The 18,632-nt window shown below is 50.2% G+C and overlaps 1 protein-coding gene across 1 annotated transcript; it reads left to right on the top strand.

Annotated features, from left to right (window-relative positions):
• The first annotated feature begins 9,858 nt into the window (after window positions 1-9,858).
• KLHL34 (kelch like family member 34) lies at window positions 9,859-12,137 on the top strand. The gene is made up of 2 exons (XM_054165999.1): window positions 9,859-10,027; window positions 10,305-12,137. The coding sequence occupies exon 2, from the start codon at window positions 10,344-10,346 to the stop codon at window positions 12,135-12,137; it is 1,794 nt and encodes a 597-aa protein (XP_054021974.1). The 5' UTR covers window positions 9,859-10,027; window positions 10,305-10,343.
• Window positions 12,138-18,632: the final 6,495 nt, after the last annotated feature.

Genomic DNA, 18,632 nt, shown 5'->3' with positions numbered 1-18,632 from the left:
TCTTTGGAGCCCTCCCTTCTCCAGACTGAACAACCCCAACTCCCTCAGTCTGTCCTCACAGCAGAGCAACTCCAGCCCTCTGCTCATCCTCATGGCCCTTCTCTGGACACCTTCCAGCACCTCCAGATCCTTCCTGGAATAGAGGCTCCAGAACTGGACACAGTACTCCAGGTGGGTTCTCACCAGCAAGCTGTAGAGGGGGAGAATCACCTCCCTCTCCCTGCTGGCCACACTTTTCTTGATGCAGACCAGGCTCTGCTTGGCTTTCTGGGGACAAAATGCAAAATAAATGAGTAGTGTAACCTCTGATTTCCTGTTTTCTGCTCCTGGTTCTAGGACAGGATTTGTGTATTGTGCTTATTAAAGGAAATGAAAACATTAAAAGGGATTGGTTTGTTTGGGTGAGTTTAGTTAAATCCTTCTTTTATTGTAGAGCCAAAGCATTTCTTTTTTTGGTTTTGTTTCTCTTGAGAAGCTAAACTGTGTTGTTTTTCTGACATTTATGCCTCAACTTTATTTCATACAATGAGAAGGTGTGAGCTAGCTGACAAGAGAACCTCCAGCCTGTATTCAAACCAACCTGTGACACCCTCCTGAGTAGAGGTTGAAGGATGACTCTTTTCACAAGCTCAAAGGGAAAAAAAGGGACATGGAAATGCTGCTGCTAAACAACAAGTGCAAACAAAAAAGTCATTTATTAGCAGAGTGTTCCATCCAGTAATGAATCCCTGACACTCCTTTTGGATGGACTGCACTTAAATGAATATTCTCTCTTGGTTTTTTGGGGGGACAAGAGGTCTCCTTGTCAAGAGAAATTGAATTGCATTGTGTCTCCTTGGTCTCTCTCTTAGTGTTATTTACTGTGAAGGGATAAGAGATGTTTTGCAACAATACTCTTCTGCTGTTGATGGAAACTGCTCTCTGCCTGGCTCTTGTTTATTTGGTTGAAATAAAGATAATTATTCTGGTTAGAAAACAAGTTTCAAGTTGAATAGTGCTGCTGATGACTCCCATTCCGTTCCTGTATGTTGCCATCAGGCAATACGAAAGCTGGCTGGCAATATTGTGTCTGCTTTCACTTGTGACATGGCTTCGGAGAGGAAGTCAGGAAGAAGCTCTGCTCTTGATTACAAGAACATGCTTGGATTGGGGTTTTTTTTACTTGCAATATGCAATTACTTACCTTGCTTAGTATCCTGCTTCAGCCTTCTACACTCATGCCTCATTTCCCCTAATGCACTCCTTGGAGGCAAACATCCCCAAAAGACAGGGTGAAATTAAAGTGCCAAGAGGCAGAATGAATCAGAACCACAGAACCGTCTGGGCTGGAAGGGACCTCCAAAGGTCATTCAGTCCAACCCCCCCGCAGTCAGCAGGGACGTCCTCAACTAGATCAGGTTGCCCAGAGCCCTCTCAAGCCTCACCTTGAGTATCTCCAGGGATGAGGCCCCAACCACCTCCCTGGGCAACCTGTTCCAGTGTTCTGCCACCCTCATGGTGCAGAACTTGTCCCTAACATCTAATCTAAATCTGCTCTGCTCTAGTTTGAAGCCATTGCCCCTTGTCCTGTCACTGCAGGCCTTTGCAAACAGTCTCTCTGCAGCCTTCTTGTAGCCCCTCTCAGGTACTGGAAGGTCTTAGACTCTTAGGTCCCCCCAGAGCCTTCTCTTGTCCAGGCTGAACACCCCCAGCTCCCTCAGCCTGTCCTCATAGCAGAGCTGCTCCAGCCCCCTGATCATTTTCATGGCCCTCCTCCATCAGGTCCATGTCCTTCCTGTACTGAGGGCTCCAGACCTGCACAGAGTACTCCAGGTGAGGTCTCAGCAGAGCAAAATGTCAGAATCGCCTCTCTGGATCTGCTGCAGCGCTGCTTTTGATGCAGCCCAGGCTGCCATTTGCCTTCTGAGCTGCAAGCTGGTACTGCCTGCTCCTGTCCAGCTTCTCATCCACCAGCACCCCCAAGTCCTGTTCCACAGGGCTGCATTCTCTCACCTGTATCAACAGCGAGGAGACAAGCAGCGATTCTTAACTCTCTCATGGTACTGTTGGGTAGCAAAAGCACACGCTTCAACATTCAAAGGAAGCACTCTGCCCTGTGAAGCCCACAGGATCTCCTCCTTCTCCCTCTCCCCCAAGCCACCCCTGTGTCCCCAGAGGCGAGCTGGGGCTGCCACAGCATTCTCGGCGCTTCAGGCGTACTTCCTGCATGCACGGCCCCGTGCTCATCCTCCCTTTTTGTCTGCTGAAGGTTAGTGAGGCTAAATCCAGGCCTCCAGAGCCTCTTTCCGTGGCCAGCTGAAGATCTCTCAGATTATCTCCCATGAGGTCACCCACCTCTGCTAAATGTCACACAGGGCTTGTGATCTGAAAGCCATCGCAGGCAGTCCTCAGGCCTAAAGACATCCCAGTGACTCACACACTGATGGCTCCATATAAGGCCAGGGCTTCAGTCCCTCCTTGGGTTGGTGTTTTTGAACCACAAAAAAAAAAAAAAGGACAAAAAAGTGCAGCCAACCATCCTGGCACTGAGAGATGTCAAGCAGGAGTTCACAGAATCAATCATGGTAGGGGTTGGAAAAGACCTTGAAAGATCATCCAGCCTGCAGACTTGACTGCTCCCCCCCAGTTTCTAGTCCTTTCCCACAATGCAGGGACCAGCTGAGCCCTCCTGCTGCATTTTCCACTGCAAAGTCATTCTGGCTTGCTTGAGGAGCAGGTGAAACAAGATGCTGGGGAGGTTGATGGTGTAGTTGTTTCAGGACACACATGTGTGGATGTGCAGCCATTACTCCTTCAGGGTCCCAAAATCCACCACAGGCTTCCACTGCCCAGCAAAACTTCACCAAGAGCAGTTTCCAAATCTCTCTCCTGCACCTGTGTGGACTTGGTGTGGGAGAGGATGAAGGGAGGCTGAGGGGAGATCTTATTGCTGTCTACAACCACCTGAAGGGAGGCTGGAGTGAGGAGGGGGCAGCCTCTGCTCCTACTTTGTTTAAAGGGGGCAGAGGAAATAACTCCGATGTCAGTGGTGGAGGAGTTCAATTCCATACCACTCCAGTCACTTGTGACAAATGTGTTGGGAGGTGATCTGCTGGAGAGCAGCCCTGTGGAGAAGGACCTGGGAGTGCTGGTGGGCAGCAAGTTCTACATGGGACAGCAATGTGCCCTGGTGGCCAAGAAGGCCAATGGGATCCTGGGGTGCATTGAAAGGAGTGTGTCCAGCAGATCCAGGGAGGTTCTCCTTCCCCTCTGCCCTGCTGAGACCTCACCTGTAATATTGCATCCAGTTCTAGGCTCCCCAGTTCAAGAGGGACAGGGATCTTCTAGAGAGAGTCCAAGAGAGGACTACAAGGATGCTGAAGGGACAGGAACACTGCCAGTGTGTGAGGAGACTGCCAGACTGTGAGGAGAGGCTGAGAGCCCAGGGGCTGGTTAGTCTGGAGAAGAGAAGACTGAGAGGGAATCTGATCAATATTTACACATATCTGAGGGCTGGGGCTCTGCTCACTTGCACCCTGGGATAGGACAAGGGGCAATGGATGTAAACTACAGCACAGAGGTTCCACCTCAACATGAGGAGGAACTTCTTCATTGTGAGGGTCCCAGAGCACTGGGGAAGCTGAGGGAGCTGGGGGTGTTTAACTTGGAGAAGAGGAGGCTCAGGGGAGACCTTATTGCTCTCTACAACTCCCTGAAGGGAGGCTGTAGGCAGGTGAGGGTTGGTCTCTTCTCCCAGGCAACCAGCACCAGAACAGGAAGACACAGTCTCAAGCTGTGCCAGGGGAAGTTTAGGCTGGAGGTGAGGAGAAAGAGTAATTGGCCATTGGAATGTGCTGTCCAGGGAGGTGGTGGAGTCACAGTCCCTGGAGGTGTTCAAGAGGGAATTGGATGTGACACTTGGAGCCATGGTTTAGTAGTCATGAGGTGCCGTGTGACAGGTTGGACTTGATGATCTTTGAGGTCTTTTCCAACCTTCCTGATTCTATGAAGATTGTCTACACCTTAGGCAATTAGTGACTCAGTACAAGAAGCTGAGCATTGAGGAGGGAAGTGAGTAATGGAGTGAGACAAAACAATGTCTCCAGGAAACTCAGTTTTCTGTAGGGGCTTTTAGTGTTAACAATAAGAAAAAGCTATTGCAATTGCAAAACCCTCAGCCAGCCAAGACACCACCCAGAGGAGCTCAGCCCCAGTAAGGAGACCCAGCCAGCACCTGTGGATGATATTGGAATGGTCATCAAATCTCTTCCTGACCGGGGGGCCACCAGGCCCCCCGGCCTTGTCACCACCACCATCACCCAGTGTGCACCAGGGGCACTCACCAGAGATGAGAGGAGGATCCTCCAGCCCAGAAGGGCTCAGCTTGGGGCTTCTGCCTTTCCTAGGGGGGATTAAAAAGGGGAGTGGGTGGGAAGGGCAAAGTGGCCACACCTGGGGTGGGAGGAGGCTCCAACAGAGCCCAGGTGCTGTGTGATTTGAGGGGAAAAAGAGGGAAAATGGGGCAGGTGAGGGACTTTTGGGTTGTCTGGGAGTGATAGAACTGAGGGGAATGGAGCAAAACTAGAAATGGGTAGATTCAGCTTGGATGATAGGAAGAAGTTATTCCCCATGAGGTGGTAAGACACTGGCACAGGTTGCCCAGGGAGGTGGTGGAAGCCTCATCCCTGGAGGTTTTTGCAGCCAGGCTGGATGTGGCTGTGAGCAACCTGCTGTAGTGTGAGGTGTCCCTGCCCATGGCAGGGGGGTTGGAACTGGATGATCCTTGAGGTTCCTTCCAGCCCTAACAAGTCTATGATTCCATGAGGGAGGGCTAGAATAGTTTAGGAAACCCAGGACCTTTTATTTCCTTAATACAAACTTTAACCACTAATAATGATCCCAAGGTTAGTCTGCACAGGAATGCATCCAGGTGGGTTTTGGAAAGTCACCAGAGGAGACCCCACAACCTCTCTGCAGCCTGCTTCAGGGCTCTGTCACCCTCACTGCCAAGAAGTTTCTCCTCATGTTTAGCTGAAACCTTCTCTGTTCAAGTTTGTATCCATTGCTCCTTGGCTTATTACTGTGCCCCACCCAAAAGAGCTTGGCCCCCTCCACTTGACACCCACCCCTCAGATATTGATAGACATTGATCAGATCCCCTCTCAGTCTTCTCCAGGCTAAATAGCCCCAGGGCTCTCAGTCTCTCTTCACAGGGCAGATGCTCAAGTCCCCTTATCAGCCTCCTGGCTCTCTGTTGGACTCTCTGCAGCAGGTCTCTGTCTCTCTTGAACTGGGGAGCCCCAAACTGGACACAGGATTGCAGGTGTGGTCTCAGCAGGGCAGAGTAGAGGGCGAGAAGAAGCTCCCTAGATTGAGAGGCCTCTGCTTTCAATAATGAACACATAAGCTTTTAAAAATAACTAGTTGAAAAGGGCCAGGAAGAGAGAAACTTTACTCCTTCATCCTTGCACTAAGTCCCATCATGATGTCTGCCCTGATGGCAGCCCAGGCTTGCCTGGGAAGCCAGCATCACATAGTTGGACGCTTAATAGCTTGGCTCTCCTTGAAGCCAGCATGTGTGACCTTTAGAAGGCTGTGCAAACCAGGAGCTGGTCAAGATCTGTTTCTAAGGAGAAGCCCCAAACAATTAAGAGCAAACAAGATCTAATGACAGCAGCGACTTCCAGCAGCGACTTCCAGCAGCGGCCCCACGGGACGGCAGCTGTCAGCGCTTCCCGACTGTTCCTAACCTGCCTGTCAGACACAACTCTGCCCTGAATCACACCAGACAGCTTGGTGTCACCTTGAGGACAGAATCAGGCAGTAGGAAGTGTGTTGTCACGGGAGGGTAGGGAGGGGGCACTGAGGGCCATTAGGATTCTTCAGTTACCTGAAGGGACCCTGTCCTCTGTTCTTTGTGCGCTTGGAAATGCAGTGAGCACTTCTGTTCCTGATAGCACAGTGGTGCCTCTTCCTTCTCTCCACTTGCAGCTGACCATTTTCAATGCATGAGAAACCACACAAACGGTCTAGAGGGACTGAAGTTCCCTGCAGTCTCACAGGTTTGATCTTAGAAAGACGTTCTTCCCAGAAAGAGAGCTTGACCATTGGGATGTGCTGCCCAGGGAGGTGGTGGAGTCACCATCCCTGGAGGTGTTTAAGAAGAGCCTGGATGAGGCACTCGGTGCCATGGTCTGGTTGGTTAGATAGGGCTGGGTGATTGGTTGGACTTGATGGTCTTGGAGGTCTCTTCCAGCCTGGTTGATTCTGTGTGTGATAGTGATAGTCCAGGCTGGGGTTGGGTTTTTTCCTTTTCTTTTTGCCACTTCAGAGCAAAAGACTGGAGAGGATGTGGCTTTGGTTTAGTTATCAGTGAAAGGACCATAAAACCATCACCAGGCAAATAAACAGGTTTATCAGGATCATGCTTCTCACTACTTCTATTAGCTGGCTTGCCATGAAGATGAAGTAGGTCTGAAGAGGGCAGTGCACAGCAAAGCTGCATTCAATTAGAGCAGCAGCTTATCCAGGAATCACAGCAGCAACCAGGTTGGAAGAGACCTCCAAGATCATCAAGTCCAACCAATCACCCAACCCTATCTAATCAACCAGACCATGGCACTGAGTGCCTCATCCAGGCTTTTCTTAAACACCTCAAGGAATGCCAACCCCACCACCTCCCTGGGCAGCCCACTCCAATGGCCAATCTCTCTGTCTGTGAAGAACTTCTGAGATCAAGCCTAAACTTCCCCCTGAACAGCTTGAGACTGTGTCCTCTTGTTCTGGTGCTGGTTGGCTGGGAGAAGAGACCAACCCCCACCTGGCTACAACCTCCCTTCAGGTAGTTGTAGACAGCAAGAAGGTCTCCCCTGAGCCTCCTCTTCTCCAGGCTAATCAACCCCAGCTCCCTCAGCCTCTCCTCAAGTCCAGATTTGAGGGAAGGGAGGGAGGCTTTCCATGATGCTGCTGTGACTTTGCAGTGAGCTGGTGGTCTCCAGAACTTGCCCCAGCTGCAGTTTATTGGCTTCACCATCAGACATGATGGGGAGGGTGAAGGAGGACTGACAGCTGTAAAGGACAGGAAGCTCAATTCATGTTACTTGCCAAATTTCCAATGCCTGAATACAGACCTGCCTGCACAGGAGCTCTCATCTGGGTCTGGATAGGCACACAGAAGAGTGGCAGAGCAGGAGGGCAGCAGGAATTAGCACAAGAAGAAGCAAAGTATCCCTTCCTCCAGGCGTGCTGGCTAGACAACAGCTCTGCCAAGGACTGATATTAAATCCTGGACTGGTATTAAATCCAGGACTGAAGTAATTCTGAGAGGGAAGTGCACAGCAAATCTGCATACATTTATAGAAACATCTTATCCAGGACTGATATTAAATCCTGGACTGATATTAAATCCAGGACTGATATTAAATCCTGGACTAATACTAAGTCCAGGACTGAAGTAGGTCTGAGAGGGAAGTGCATAGCAGATCTGCACACATTTATAGGAGCAGCTTATCCAGGACTGATACTAAATCAGCCCAGGGCTGTAGTCAGCTGGAACTCGACCTGCAATAAACTGCAGCCCATGTGCAGAATTCATTTGGAGGTGCCCAACCAGGTTGGTTAATGTGGCTTCACGCTGGGCACAGGGAGAGATTTGCAGACTGAGCTTGATTTGGCATCTGTGATGGTACAGTGCTTGCAGTTGGTCCTGTGCTGGTGCTTTGCAACGTGGCTGTGGGCTGGGGGAAGTAATATTTAATATTTAATGTTTAATATTTAATAATTGCCTCTGCTCAGTTGTACCCCGGGATAGGACAAAGGGTAATGGATACAAATCATAGAACAGGAGGTTCCACCTCAACATGAGGAGGAACTTCTTCACTGTGAGGGTCACACAGCACTGGAACAGGCTGCCCAGAGAGGTTGTGGAGTCTCCTTCTCTGGAGACTTTCCAGCCCTGTCTTGATATGTTCCCGAGTGACCTGTGCTGGATTCTGTGGCCCTGCTCTGGCACGGGTATTGGACTTGATGATCTCCAGAGGTCCCTTCCAACCCCTAACACGCTGTGAGCCTGTGATCCAATGATCCTGTGATGTGTTCTTCAGTCCCAGCTTCTATGGCTTACCAGCACACACAAAGCTCTTTACCAGAGCTGTGGGTGGGGAGGGGGGGGCTCTTGGCCATGGCTCAACAACAGAGCAGTTCAGTTTCTGCTCACTGAGTGGGCATCTTGTGCCAAGGTCTCTTCTAGTAGCAGTCCATCAGTTGCCTGCCCAGCCAGTGGTGTGCACTGGGTTGGGGCACCGCACCTCAAGTGTTGTGTCCAGTTTGGGGCACCTCAATACAGGAGAGATGTGGAGGTGCTGGAGCCAGTGCAGAGGAGGGCAAGGAAGCTGTGAAGGGCCTGGAGAATAAATCTAATGAAGACCAACTGAAGGAGCTGGGGATGGTTGGTTTGGAGGAGGCTGAGGGGAGACCTCCTTGCTGTCTACAATTACCTGAAAGGACCTTGTGGAGAGGCTGCTGCTGGTCTCTTTCTCCTAGGTAATTAGTGATAGAACAAGAGGGAATGGCCTCAAGCTGGATGACCTTTGGCAGTCCCTTCCTACCCAGACCATTCTGTGGTTCTATGATTCTGTAGTTCCATACTTCTGTGATTCTATGATTCTATGCTTAGCAAGACAACTTAGGGTCACTAGAAGAGCCACACAGCATGAATGATTCAGAGTAGGATCCAGCCAGCTCCCAAACCCCCCTTTAATGTCAGGTGTGAGCCAGAACTTCATGCTAGTACAGACACAAATGTAAGTAAATACATCAAAAAGGCTTTACCTGAGGACTGAGCAAAAGGTGAAACTTCTCAGTCCTGTGAGATCCTCCTCTGCCCCCAAGCCTGTTGGGTCATGATGCAGCAAAATGGGCTGGCATTTACCAACCCTGTCAAGGTCTGCAAGCCCTGAATGTGTTTCACTTGGAAAGGAAAGGTGTCAGAAGAAGATTCCTGACCGCCTCCACACACTCACACGGGGAGGGGGGGAAGCAAAGGAAAATCAAAGCAAGCTTTAAGAGGTCACAATGTGTAGCCTGCCCAGAGCTCCTATTCCTGGGAGAAATTAGACCCTGAAAGGCCCTGGTGAAAATCAGGGATAATCCCTATGGACGTGCTTTTAATTGGGACAAACTGCAAGTGAGAAAGCTGAGCGAGTCAGCTCCAGCCCAGCCCCGGGGGGGCTCTGGCTGCGTTCCCAGCTGGTAACCGAGAGCACAATTATGCAAAGCCTCCTCTATAAACAGATTTCACTTGGTGATGACCACACTGGGGAGGGAAATCTATTTTTGTCCCCACTCTGTGCAAACGTGTTACCCTTGTGATGTCCAGCCGGGTCATTCCGAGTCAGCTGCTTTGGCTGCCGCTGGCGGTGGAAGCTCCTCTGCCCATCTGGTTCCTGGGCTCCTTTTGCCTGGGGGTCACCTCCTGGGCAGCGGCGGGGAGGGGAAGGGGACGAGGGGATGTGCCTGCAGCTATTTCTGGTAGTTGTGAGTTATAGTGGTGTCATGTGAAGCGAAGAGCCCAGCAATGCCTCTGCCAAATCAAAGGAGTGACTTAATTAGGATATTTTGGTTGTCTTTTAGCGCCTTGGGTGGTTTTTTTTCATGGGCTCAGAAAATCTTCACCTAATGATCCCTGGGCGCTGATTTGATCTGAGGCTGCCTCCGAGAGCGTGAAAAGAGGACGGAGAGGGGGCTGCTGTCCCGGGGGCAGAGAGGGCTAAGCTTGGCAGAGGCTGAAACACAAAGAAGAGAGGAGGAAAGCCAGCACTGCCTTCTCGTCAGCACCCTGCCCGTGGCCATGCGCTGGCAGCCGGAGAGGCTCTATCTGATCTGCCTGCAGAGCAAGAAGGGCTGAGGGTGAGGGCTGAGAAGACACCAAAGTGTCACTTGGTCGGGATTGTCACCTAGCTCCCTCCCCTGTCACCTGATGGCCGGCCAAGCAGGCGCCCAGCACCGCCGGGGACCATTCACCCTTGCCCGAGCGACGGAAGTCAGCAAAGTAAGCATCCCCCAGCTGCTGGGAGGCTCAGCTGCTTGCTCTGTGGAGGAATGCATTGAATTCACTACAACTCTACTAACTGTGCCCCCCCCCCCCCCCCATGCCAGGCCACAGACTGGCTTTTGGTTGGTTTGGGTGGTGGTTTTGGTGGTCTTTGGGGTGGGGGGGTGGGGGGGAAGGGGATTGGGCTTTCTCTCTAACAGCTGGAGGTGTGCTGTGCATTGGAGCACTGGCTGTTGAGCAGAGGCAGCTGTTGCAATGTCTGATTGCATTTCAGCTTCCCTGACCGCAGGGGGAAGGCTTGGTGGTGCCTACCATGAGCTACTTCCTGTCCTACTGCAAAGCGCACTGCGCCGCCGTGCTCGCCCAGTACCAGAGCCTGCGAGCAGAGGGCCTGCTGTGTGACATCCTGCTGAAAGTGAAGGAGAATGAGTTTCCTGCACACAAGTCCCTCTTGGCCTGCTCCAGCGACTATTTCCGGGCCATGTTCAAAAGCTACACCCAGGAATCCAAGGCCAGCGTCATTCAGCTCCAGGTCGTCTCCCCCAGTGGCCTCCAGCACATCCTGGATTTCATTTACACCTCCTTCTTGCCCCTGTCCTTCGAAAGCCTGGAGGATACCTTGGAAGCTGCCAGCTACTTGCAAGTGACTGATGCTATTGGCTTGTGCAGCCAGTACTTGGTTAAGAACCTCGCCCCGGAAAACTGCTGCTTCTCCGCCAACGTGGCCAGGAGGTTCTACCTGCCGGACGCCTTGGTGGCCACTGACAAATACATCGCCCACAACCTCTGGAAGCTGCTGGACTCGGATTTGCCTGGGTTGCTGGAGCTGAACTTCAGGACTTTGCTGGCTGTGGTCCAGTCCCCAGACCTCGCCATGGTGAAAGAAAGCTGCCTGTTGGATCTGGTGCTGCTGTGGCTGAAGCAGGACAAAGCCAGGCTGGCTCACGCCAGCAGCCTCCTGGAGCACGTGAGGTACGGCCTCGTCCCGGTGCAGGAGCTGAGGAGGACCTACAGGCAGCTGGACGTGCCCCTCTCTGCAGGTATCAAGTGCTTGCTCATTAAAGCCATCAATTACCACACAGCTGTTCCCAAGCAGCCTGTCCTGCAGGACAAGTCCACCACGCTGAGGAACCCCAAGACCCGGATCATCCTGCTGGGGGGAGGGACGGCAAGCGAGGGGCTCCTGACCGAGGTGGTGGCCTTCGACGTTTACAATCACAAGTGGAGAGCTCTCACCCGGCTGCAGGACAAGCTGCAGAACCACAGCGTCTGCGTGGTGGGCAACTTCCTCTACGTCTTGGGGGGGGAGATAGAAAGTGGCACCCCGGGAGATGCCAAGACTGGGGCAGCCTTGTCGGTCACAAAGAAGGTTCACCGCTACGACCCCAGGTTTAACACGTGGGCACAAATCACAGGCATGCAGGAGAAGAGGTGCCAGTTCTCTTGCTGTGTCCTGGGCAAGCATATCTTTGCCATCGGGGGAAGGGGTGAAGGGGGTGCGCTCCACTCCTCCGTGGAAGCCTACGACATCAGCAGGGACAGGTGGGTGAAGGCCAGGGAACTGCCCTGCAAGATCCACGGCCACGCCAGCGCCGTCTGCAAGGAGGTGATCTACATCTCGGGGGGCAAGTACTCGGAGGCAGGCAGCACCAGCAAGGACCTGTATTCTCTGAGCTCCCTTGAAGGGCAGTGGACACAGCGAGCCCCCATGAGCATCGCTCGCTTCGGGCATCAGATGGCAAGCCTCAGAGAGGCCATGTTCACCTTCCTGGGGTTGTATGAACCCTTCTCTGAAATAGAAAGGTACGACCCGGAGCAGAACCAATGGACCCGGCTGCGGCCCCTGACCTACGATCGGTTCTGCTACGGCCTGGCGGTGGTGGAGGAAACAGTCCTGCTGATCGGGGGCAAGAAATGGCAGAACTCCAGGGAAGTCCCCACCCAGGATGTGGTTGGCTATGACATCGACAATGATGGCTGGGAAGAGATCTGCAAAGCTCCCTTGCCCTGGTGCGGGCTGCAGTGTGCGGTGCTGCAGCTGGGAGAGCTGCCCGAGGAGCGGGAAGGAGACAGCCAGAGGAAGAACCATAAAGGCATGGAGTCATAGAACTGTCAGGACTGGAAGGGACCTCAAGGATCATCCAGTTCCAACCCCACCTGCCATGGCCAGGGACACCTCACACTACAGCAGGTTGCTCACAGCCACATCCAGCCTGGCTGCAAAAACCTCCAGGCAGGAGGCTTCCACCACCTCCCTGGGCAACCTGTGCCAGTGTCTCACCACCCTCATGGGGAACAACTTCTTCCTAACATCCAAGCTGAATCTTCCCATTTGTAGTTTTGTTCCACCCCCCCAGTCCTATCACTCCCTGACACCCTCAAAAGTCCCTCCCCAGCTTTCTTGTAGCCCCCTTCAGATACTGGAAGGCCACAAGAAGATATCCTCAGAGCCTTCTCTTCTCCAGACTGAACAACCCCAACTCAGCCTGTCTCCATAGCAGAGCAGCTCCAGCCCTCTGCTCATCCTCATGGCCTTTCTCTGGACACCTTCCAGCACCTCCAGATCTTTCTTGTAATAGAGGTTCCAGAACTGGACATGGTGCTCCAGGTGGGGTCTCAGCAGAGTGGAGCAGAGAGGGAGATTGACCTCCCTGGCCCTGCTGGCCACACTTCCCTTGCTGCAGCCTAGGCGCTGGACACATGCCACCACCTCCAGATTCTTCTTGTAATAAGAAGCTGGCCAACTGCTGAGCTCACGTTCTGGAGAACAAACAGCCCAGGAGATGATCCAGCAGGGAGGTTCTGGAGAAGAAGAAGAAGAAAATTGCCAGGGCACTGAAGAAGAGAGAGTGGAGGTTTTGCTTTGCTCAGCCAAATGCTTCATGGGAACAGGCACTGAAGTTTGTCTCCAGCATGGGAAAAGCTGCTGGGATATGTAGAACTGGAAGCTGAGTTTGCACACAGTGCATTTAGAGGTGAAGAGAGAGAAACCTAAGCCTTGACTTTGGATGAATGACACCTAGACAGCAATTCCTAGGTGTTGCAAGTCAGATTTTTCAAAGGTTAAAAGAAAATAAATACATAAAGATATATAAATCCACCTTTTCTGTCTCCTTAATCAGAGCTGAGTTTTCCCAGCTGGGGTGAGTGCTGCTGAATCTTTGTTCTGTGGCTAAGCAAAACGAAAGCGAGCTGGATAAAGGCTAGGAAATTGATGCCTGTGAGAACTAATAGCAAGGTACAGGCCGAGGCAAAGGTATGGTTTGATAGGCAAGAATGTGCTACTGAAATTGCTGGGCAGAAAGCATAGATTCATTTTGATAGGTGAGGATTAGTTATGGCCACGAGATAAGGCAGGGATTGTTTGCTAGAAATCATTTCCCCTCGAGTGGCCTTTTGTTGTGGCATGCCTTTCACATGCTGAGTGAGTGATGCTTTTAAGACACACCACTGCTGGTACAGGACATCTCTTCTCTTTCCATACCTTGTGTTCTGTTTAGGTGTCCATACCTTGTGTTATGTTTATGTGGACAGACTGAGAGCTGGGCAGAGAGGAACCTAATGAGGTTCAACAAGGGTAAGTGCAGAGTCCTGCACCTGGGAAGGAAGAATAAACTGCAGCAGTACAGGTCTGGAGGTGATCTGCTGGAGAGCAGCCCTGGGGAAGAAGGACCTGGGAGTGCTGGTGGGCAGCAAGTTCTGCATGGGACAGCAATGTGCCCTGGTGGCCAAGAAGGCCAATGGGGTCCTGGGGTGCATTGAAAGGAGTGTGTCCAGTAGATCCAGGGAGGGTCTCCTCCTTCTCTACTCTGCCCTGCTGAGACCTCAGCTGGAATACTGCATCCAGCTCTAGGCTCCCCAGTTCAAGAGGGACAGGGATCTGCTGGAGAGAGTCCAAGGGAGGGCTACAAGGATGCTGAAGGGACTGGAGCACTGCCTGGTGAGGAGAGGCTGAAAGCCCTGGGGGTGGTTAGTCTGGAGAACACTTAGAACAGATTTAATCAGTGTTTATAAATATCTGAGGGCTGGGGGTCAAGAGGGAGGGGACAGCCTCTGCTGAGTTGCACCCTGGGATAGGACAAGGGACAATGGATGTAAGCTGCAGCACAGGAGGTTCCACCTCAACATGAGGAGGAACTTCTTTACTGTTAGGGTCCCAGAGCACTGAAGCAGGCTGCCCAGAGAAGTTGTGGAGTCTCCTTCTCTGGAGCCTTTCCAGCCCTGTCTGGATGTGTTCCTGTGTGACCTGTGCTGGATTCTATGGTCCTGCTCTGGCAGGGGGTTGGACTCAATGATCTCCAGAGGTCTCTTTCAATCCCTAACATCCTGTGATCCTATGTCCAGAGCTGACTGGGTAGACCTATTATTAGACTTAAGAAACAGGAGATGCTGGAAGTGATCAGTTGATACTTACCTCATACACTGCTTTATTGTACCTGTTCCTGATGGCAAAATCGCTCACAGTTGTTGAACTAGCACAGGAGAGAACACTGCAGTCAAAAAAGATTTGCCTTCATAGAATCACAGAATTGTCAGAATTGGAAGGGACCTCAAGGATCATCCAGGGCAGGGACACCTCACACTAGAGCAGGTTGCTCACAGCCACATCCAGCCTGGCCTTAAAACCTCCAGGCATGAGGCTTCCACCACCTCCCTGGGCAACCTCTTCCAGGGCAGGGTGTGCAACAAAGTTTTCAGAGGTCTTTGTATTCAGTGCCTGCCTACATAGGACACAGCAACTGTCTTACCTCTTTTGGGCCACACTGGCAGGGCTGGAAGGCACGGGTTGTGAAGGGTGCATTAAGGCAGGCTGCTCTTGTGAGATGCAGCCTGTCGTCCCAGGAAACCTGTGACAGAAAGAGTGGACACAGTCTCAAGCTGTGCCAGGGGAAGTTTAGGCTGGATGGTAGGAAAAAAATTCTTCCCAGCAAGAGAGATTGGCCATGGGAATGTGCTGCCCAGGGAGGTGGTGGAGTCCCCATCCCTGGAGGTGTTTAAAAAGAGCCTGGCTGAGGCGCTCAGTGCCATGGTTTAGTTGATTAGATGGTGTTGGGTGATAGGTTGGACTTGATGGTCTTGAAGGTCTTTTCCAACCTGGTTGATTCTGTATTCAGCAAGTTTGCAGTTTGCAGATGCAGGTGAAATGGACAGATGCTGCAGAAGCTATGGAGCAAACTGAATCCTGAGCCACCCACATTCATTTAAAAGCTAAATTTATTGTACTTCATTTTTACAGTGTTCCCTTTCTAGGCTGAGAGTTGATACAATAAAAATATATATATATATAAGAACATTTAATAGTCTTAAAAGAAGGCAGCACAATGGAGAGGACACGTTCTCTGTCACCAGACTGGATTAAAAAAACTGTTAAATGTTTCATTTCTTTTCACCTTTAAAGCAACCAAGCTGGCTTTACCAATGTAAAGTGCAGGCAGAAGAGCTGTTGCATAGCAACAGATCTATGTCTTCTGAACTGCCTTGGTTTTGACAAGGAATCAGCTACACACTGTGCATATACATCCATCGGATACAAAGAGGTTGTGGGGGGTGGGGGTGTTGGGTTTCTCTTTCATATATATGCATATATTTACTTTTGGTCCAGTAAAATGATAGCAAGAGGCTCTAAATGCTTGGAACAATAACAACAATCCCTTTCAAGTCAAGCATTGCTGTTTGTACGCCCCCCCCCAAAAAACACCCTCACAAATGCAATGTACAGGTCAGTACCCATGCAGTAGGTCCAGCTTATAGAAAGAGTTTTCTTCTAACGGTACAAATATCACATGGAATCCAGAATGCTGCACAAAGGTTGATCTGTGGTTTGTTGTCCCTCTCCACGGGGACAGCGCTGAAAACACTTGGAGAGAGGATCACCGAGAATGGGCTACAGAAAGGCCACTCTGCTGTACAATTGTGCAAAGTCTGCAGAACAGTTGCAATCCAAGGGCTGTAACATAATGTGACAGAGAGAGCAAGAGAGAGAGGGAAAGAGAGGGAAAGAAGAAAGGAAGAAAGAAAGGAATAAAGAAAGGAAGGAAGGAAGAAAGGCAGGAAGGAAGGAAGGAAGAAAGAAAGAACGAAAGAAAGGAAGGAAGGAAGGGAGGAAAGGAAAGGAAAGGAAAGAAAAGAGAGAAAGAAAAAGGAAGAAACAGAAAGAAGGAAAGAGAAAGAAAGAAAGAGAAAAAGAGGAAGAAAGGAAGAGAGGAAGAGAGAGAGGAAGAGAGAAAGAGAGGAAGAGAGAAAGAGAGAAAGAGAGAGAGAAAAAGAGGAGAGAAAGAGAGAAAGGGAGAAAGAGAAAGGAGAGAAAGAGAGAGAGAGAGAGAAAAAGACAAAAAGAAAAGGAAAGAGAGAAAGGAAGAAAGAGAAAGGAGAGAAAGAGAGAGATAAAGAGAGAAAAAGACAAAAAGAAAAGGAGAGGAAGAGAGAAAAAGAAAGAGAAAGAGAGAGAAAGAAAAAGACAAAGAAAAAGAGAAAGAAAGAGAAAAAGAAAGAAGGAAAAAGAAAGAAAGAAAAAGAAGGCAAAAGAAAAAGAAAGAAAGAAGAGAAAGAGATGAAGGAAAACAGAAAGAAAAGGAAGAAATGAAAGAAAAAGAGAAAGGGAAAGAGAAAGAAAGAGAAAGGGGGGAAAAACAAGAAAGGAATAAAAGAAAGAAAGAAAGAAGAAGAGAGAAAATAATCTGTCTGTGCTTTCCTTCATCTCTTCAGAGATATAACCTGCCAGGAAACAGCAGAGCTCATAAAGTTTAAGGTACATTCACTGAGCTCTACAGGCAAGAGTCTAAAGTTGGTGCAGAGTGCAAGTGGCTGTAAGAAGTCTCCAGGAGGCTCTTCCCTTTCCTGTGAGCATCACTGAGCTGTGCCACGACTCCTAACCCATGCAGCAAAGCTCTGAAAAGAAGCAGAAATGTTTCTGCTGTGCTCTCCACCACTTCTGGAATAAAAGCCCAGGAAAAGAGAATCCTCAAGTTAAGAGTTCTCTTCCACTTTCCCATTCCAGGTATGTGCCTAACTCTGAGGAGCTTTATCTGCTCATATTCACTAGGTTGACTCCAGCACACCTCAGCTCTCATGGAAGATTAAAACATTTTGATTGGCTTGTGAGCTCAGCAGAATCCAGAGACATCTCTTCCCCTTCAAAAGGAGACCAGAGGCTTTCTTTGCTCCTCATCTGTTTTTTTCAGGTTGCTGTGTTTCCATCACACATTTTCCTTCCCTGCAGACAACAGGGCCAAATTTCACAGCTCAGAAAACACACAGGAGACTACTTGAAAATTCCTGTGCATTCCTTTCCTAGCCTGGGCACTGCCAAAGCCTCTCAGCTTTGGAGCATTTAATTGGGAAGCTTTTCCACTGCTGCTTTTCTGGGCAAGGAAAATGTCACTGCCAAGGATGTTCAAAGTCTCCATTTTCTTGTTGGCAAAATCTGCACATACAATGACTCAGGTTGGAAGGCAGCTCGGAAATCATCTCCTCCAACCTCCCCACCATGGGCAGGGACATCTCTCAACGAGACTCAGCTGCTCAAGGCCTCATCCAACCTGGCCTTCAACACCCCCAGGGAGAAGGCAGCCACAACCTCCCTGGGCAGCCTATTCCAGAGCCGCATCACCCTCCTACTAAAGAACTTCTTCCTCAGCTTCTATCCCTGCTCTCCCTCAGCTTCAAACCATTCCCCCTTGTCCTGTCTCTGGACACCCTTATGTAAAGTCCTTCTGCAGCCTTCCTGTAGGATCCCTTCAGCTATTGGAAGGCAGCTCTAAGGTTTCCCCCAGAGTCTTCTCTTTTCTAGACTGAACACCCCCAGCTCCCTTTGTCTGTCCTCACAGCAGAGGTGCTCCAGCCCTTGGCTCATCTTTGTGGCCTCCTCTGGACTGGCTCCAACACTTCTGTCTCTTACGATGGGGACACCAGAACTGGACAGAGTACTTGAGGATCTCACATTACCCTGATAGCTTCAGTACAAAAGCAGCATAAATGACAGTACCATGACTCACTCTTTTTATTTAAAAAAAATAGTTAAAATAGTTAACCCAAAGTGATTAAGAGACAAAGAAGAGCTCACTTGGTCTCAGTCAGAATACAAGCCAGCATCCCTTTTGCACCGATGGGAAACCTTAGCAACAGGCTTTTGAAAAGCAGAAGGAAATAGATTGGACTTGATGATCTCTGAGGTCTTTTCCAACCTGGTTGATTCTATGAAATAAAAGACCTCAACCTTTTTGCTGCTTCAACTGGCAGCAGTCATCTCTGGCTGCTGATTCCCAGCCCTTTGTGTGCTTGACAGAACCAAAAATGCAACCAACCCCTTCACGCTTCCCCCCTCACCCCTAACCCTGTTAGTTCAGAAAACTCCTGGAGTTTCTTATTAAATATAAAAATTAGTTGTTTTTTCCCCCCTCCCCCTCTTTTTATTTTATTCTCTCCTACCACCAAAATAGTTCCCTGCACTCCAGAAAAAATAATAATAAATGCAATGCAATCCTGGAATCATAGAATATAAAACAGCACTGTAAAAGTCACCTTCCATAACAAAACCTTCAGCTTGTGGAACTTCCTGTGTGAAGGCCACAGCCTTCCAAAAATGCTTTAAATACCCTTTTTT

The sequence above is a fragment of the Dryobates pubescens genome, chromosome 12, assembly GCF_014839835.1.
Source record: "Dryobates pubescens isolate bDryPub1 chromosome 12, bDryPub1.pri, whole genome shotgun sequence".
In the NCBI taxonomy this organism is placed as follows: Eukaryota; Metazoa; Chordata; class Aves; order Piciformes; family Picidae; genus Dryobates; species Dryobates pubescens.
The sequence above is the reverse complement of the archived record's forward strand: the minus strand, read 5'-3'. Positions and strand labels throughout refer to the sequence as shown.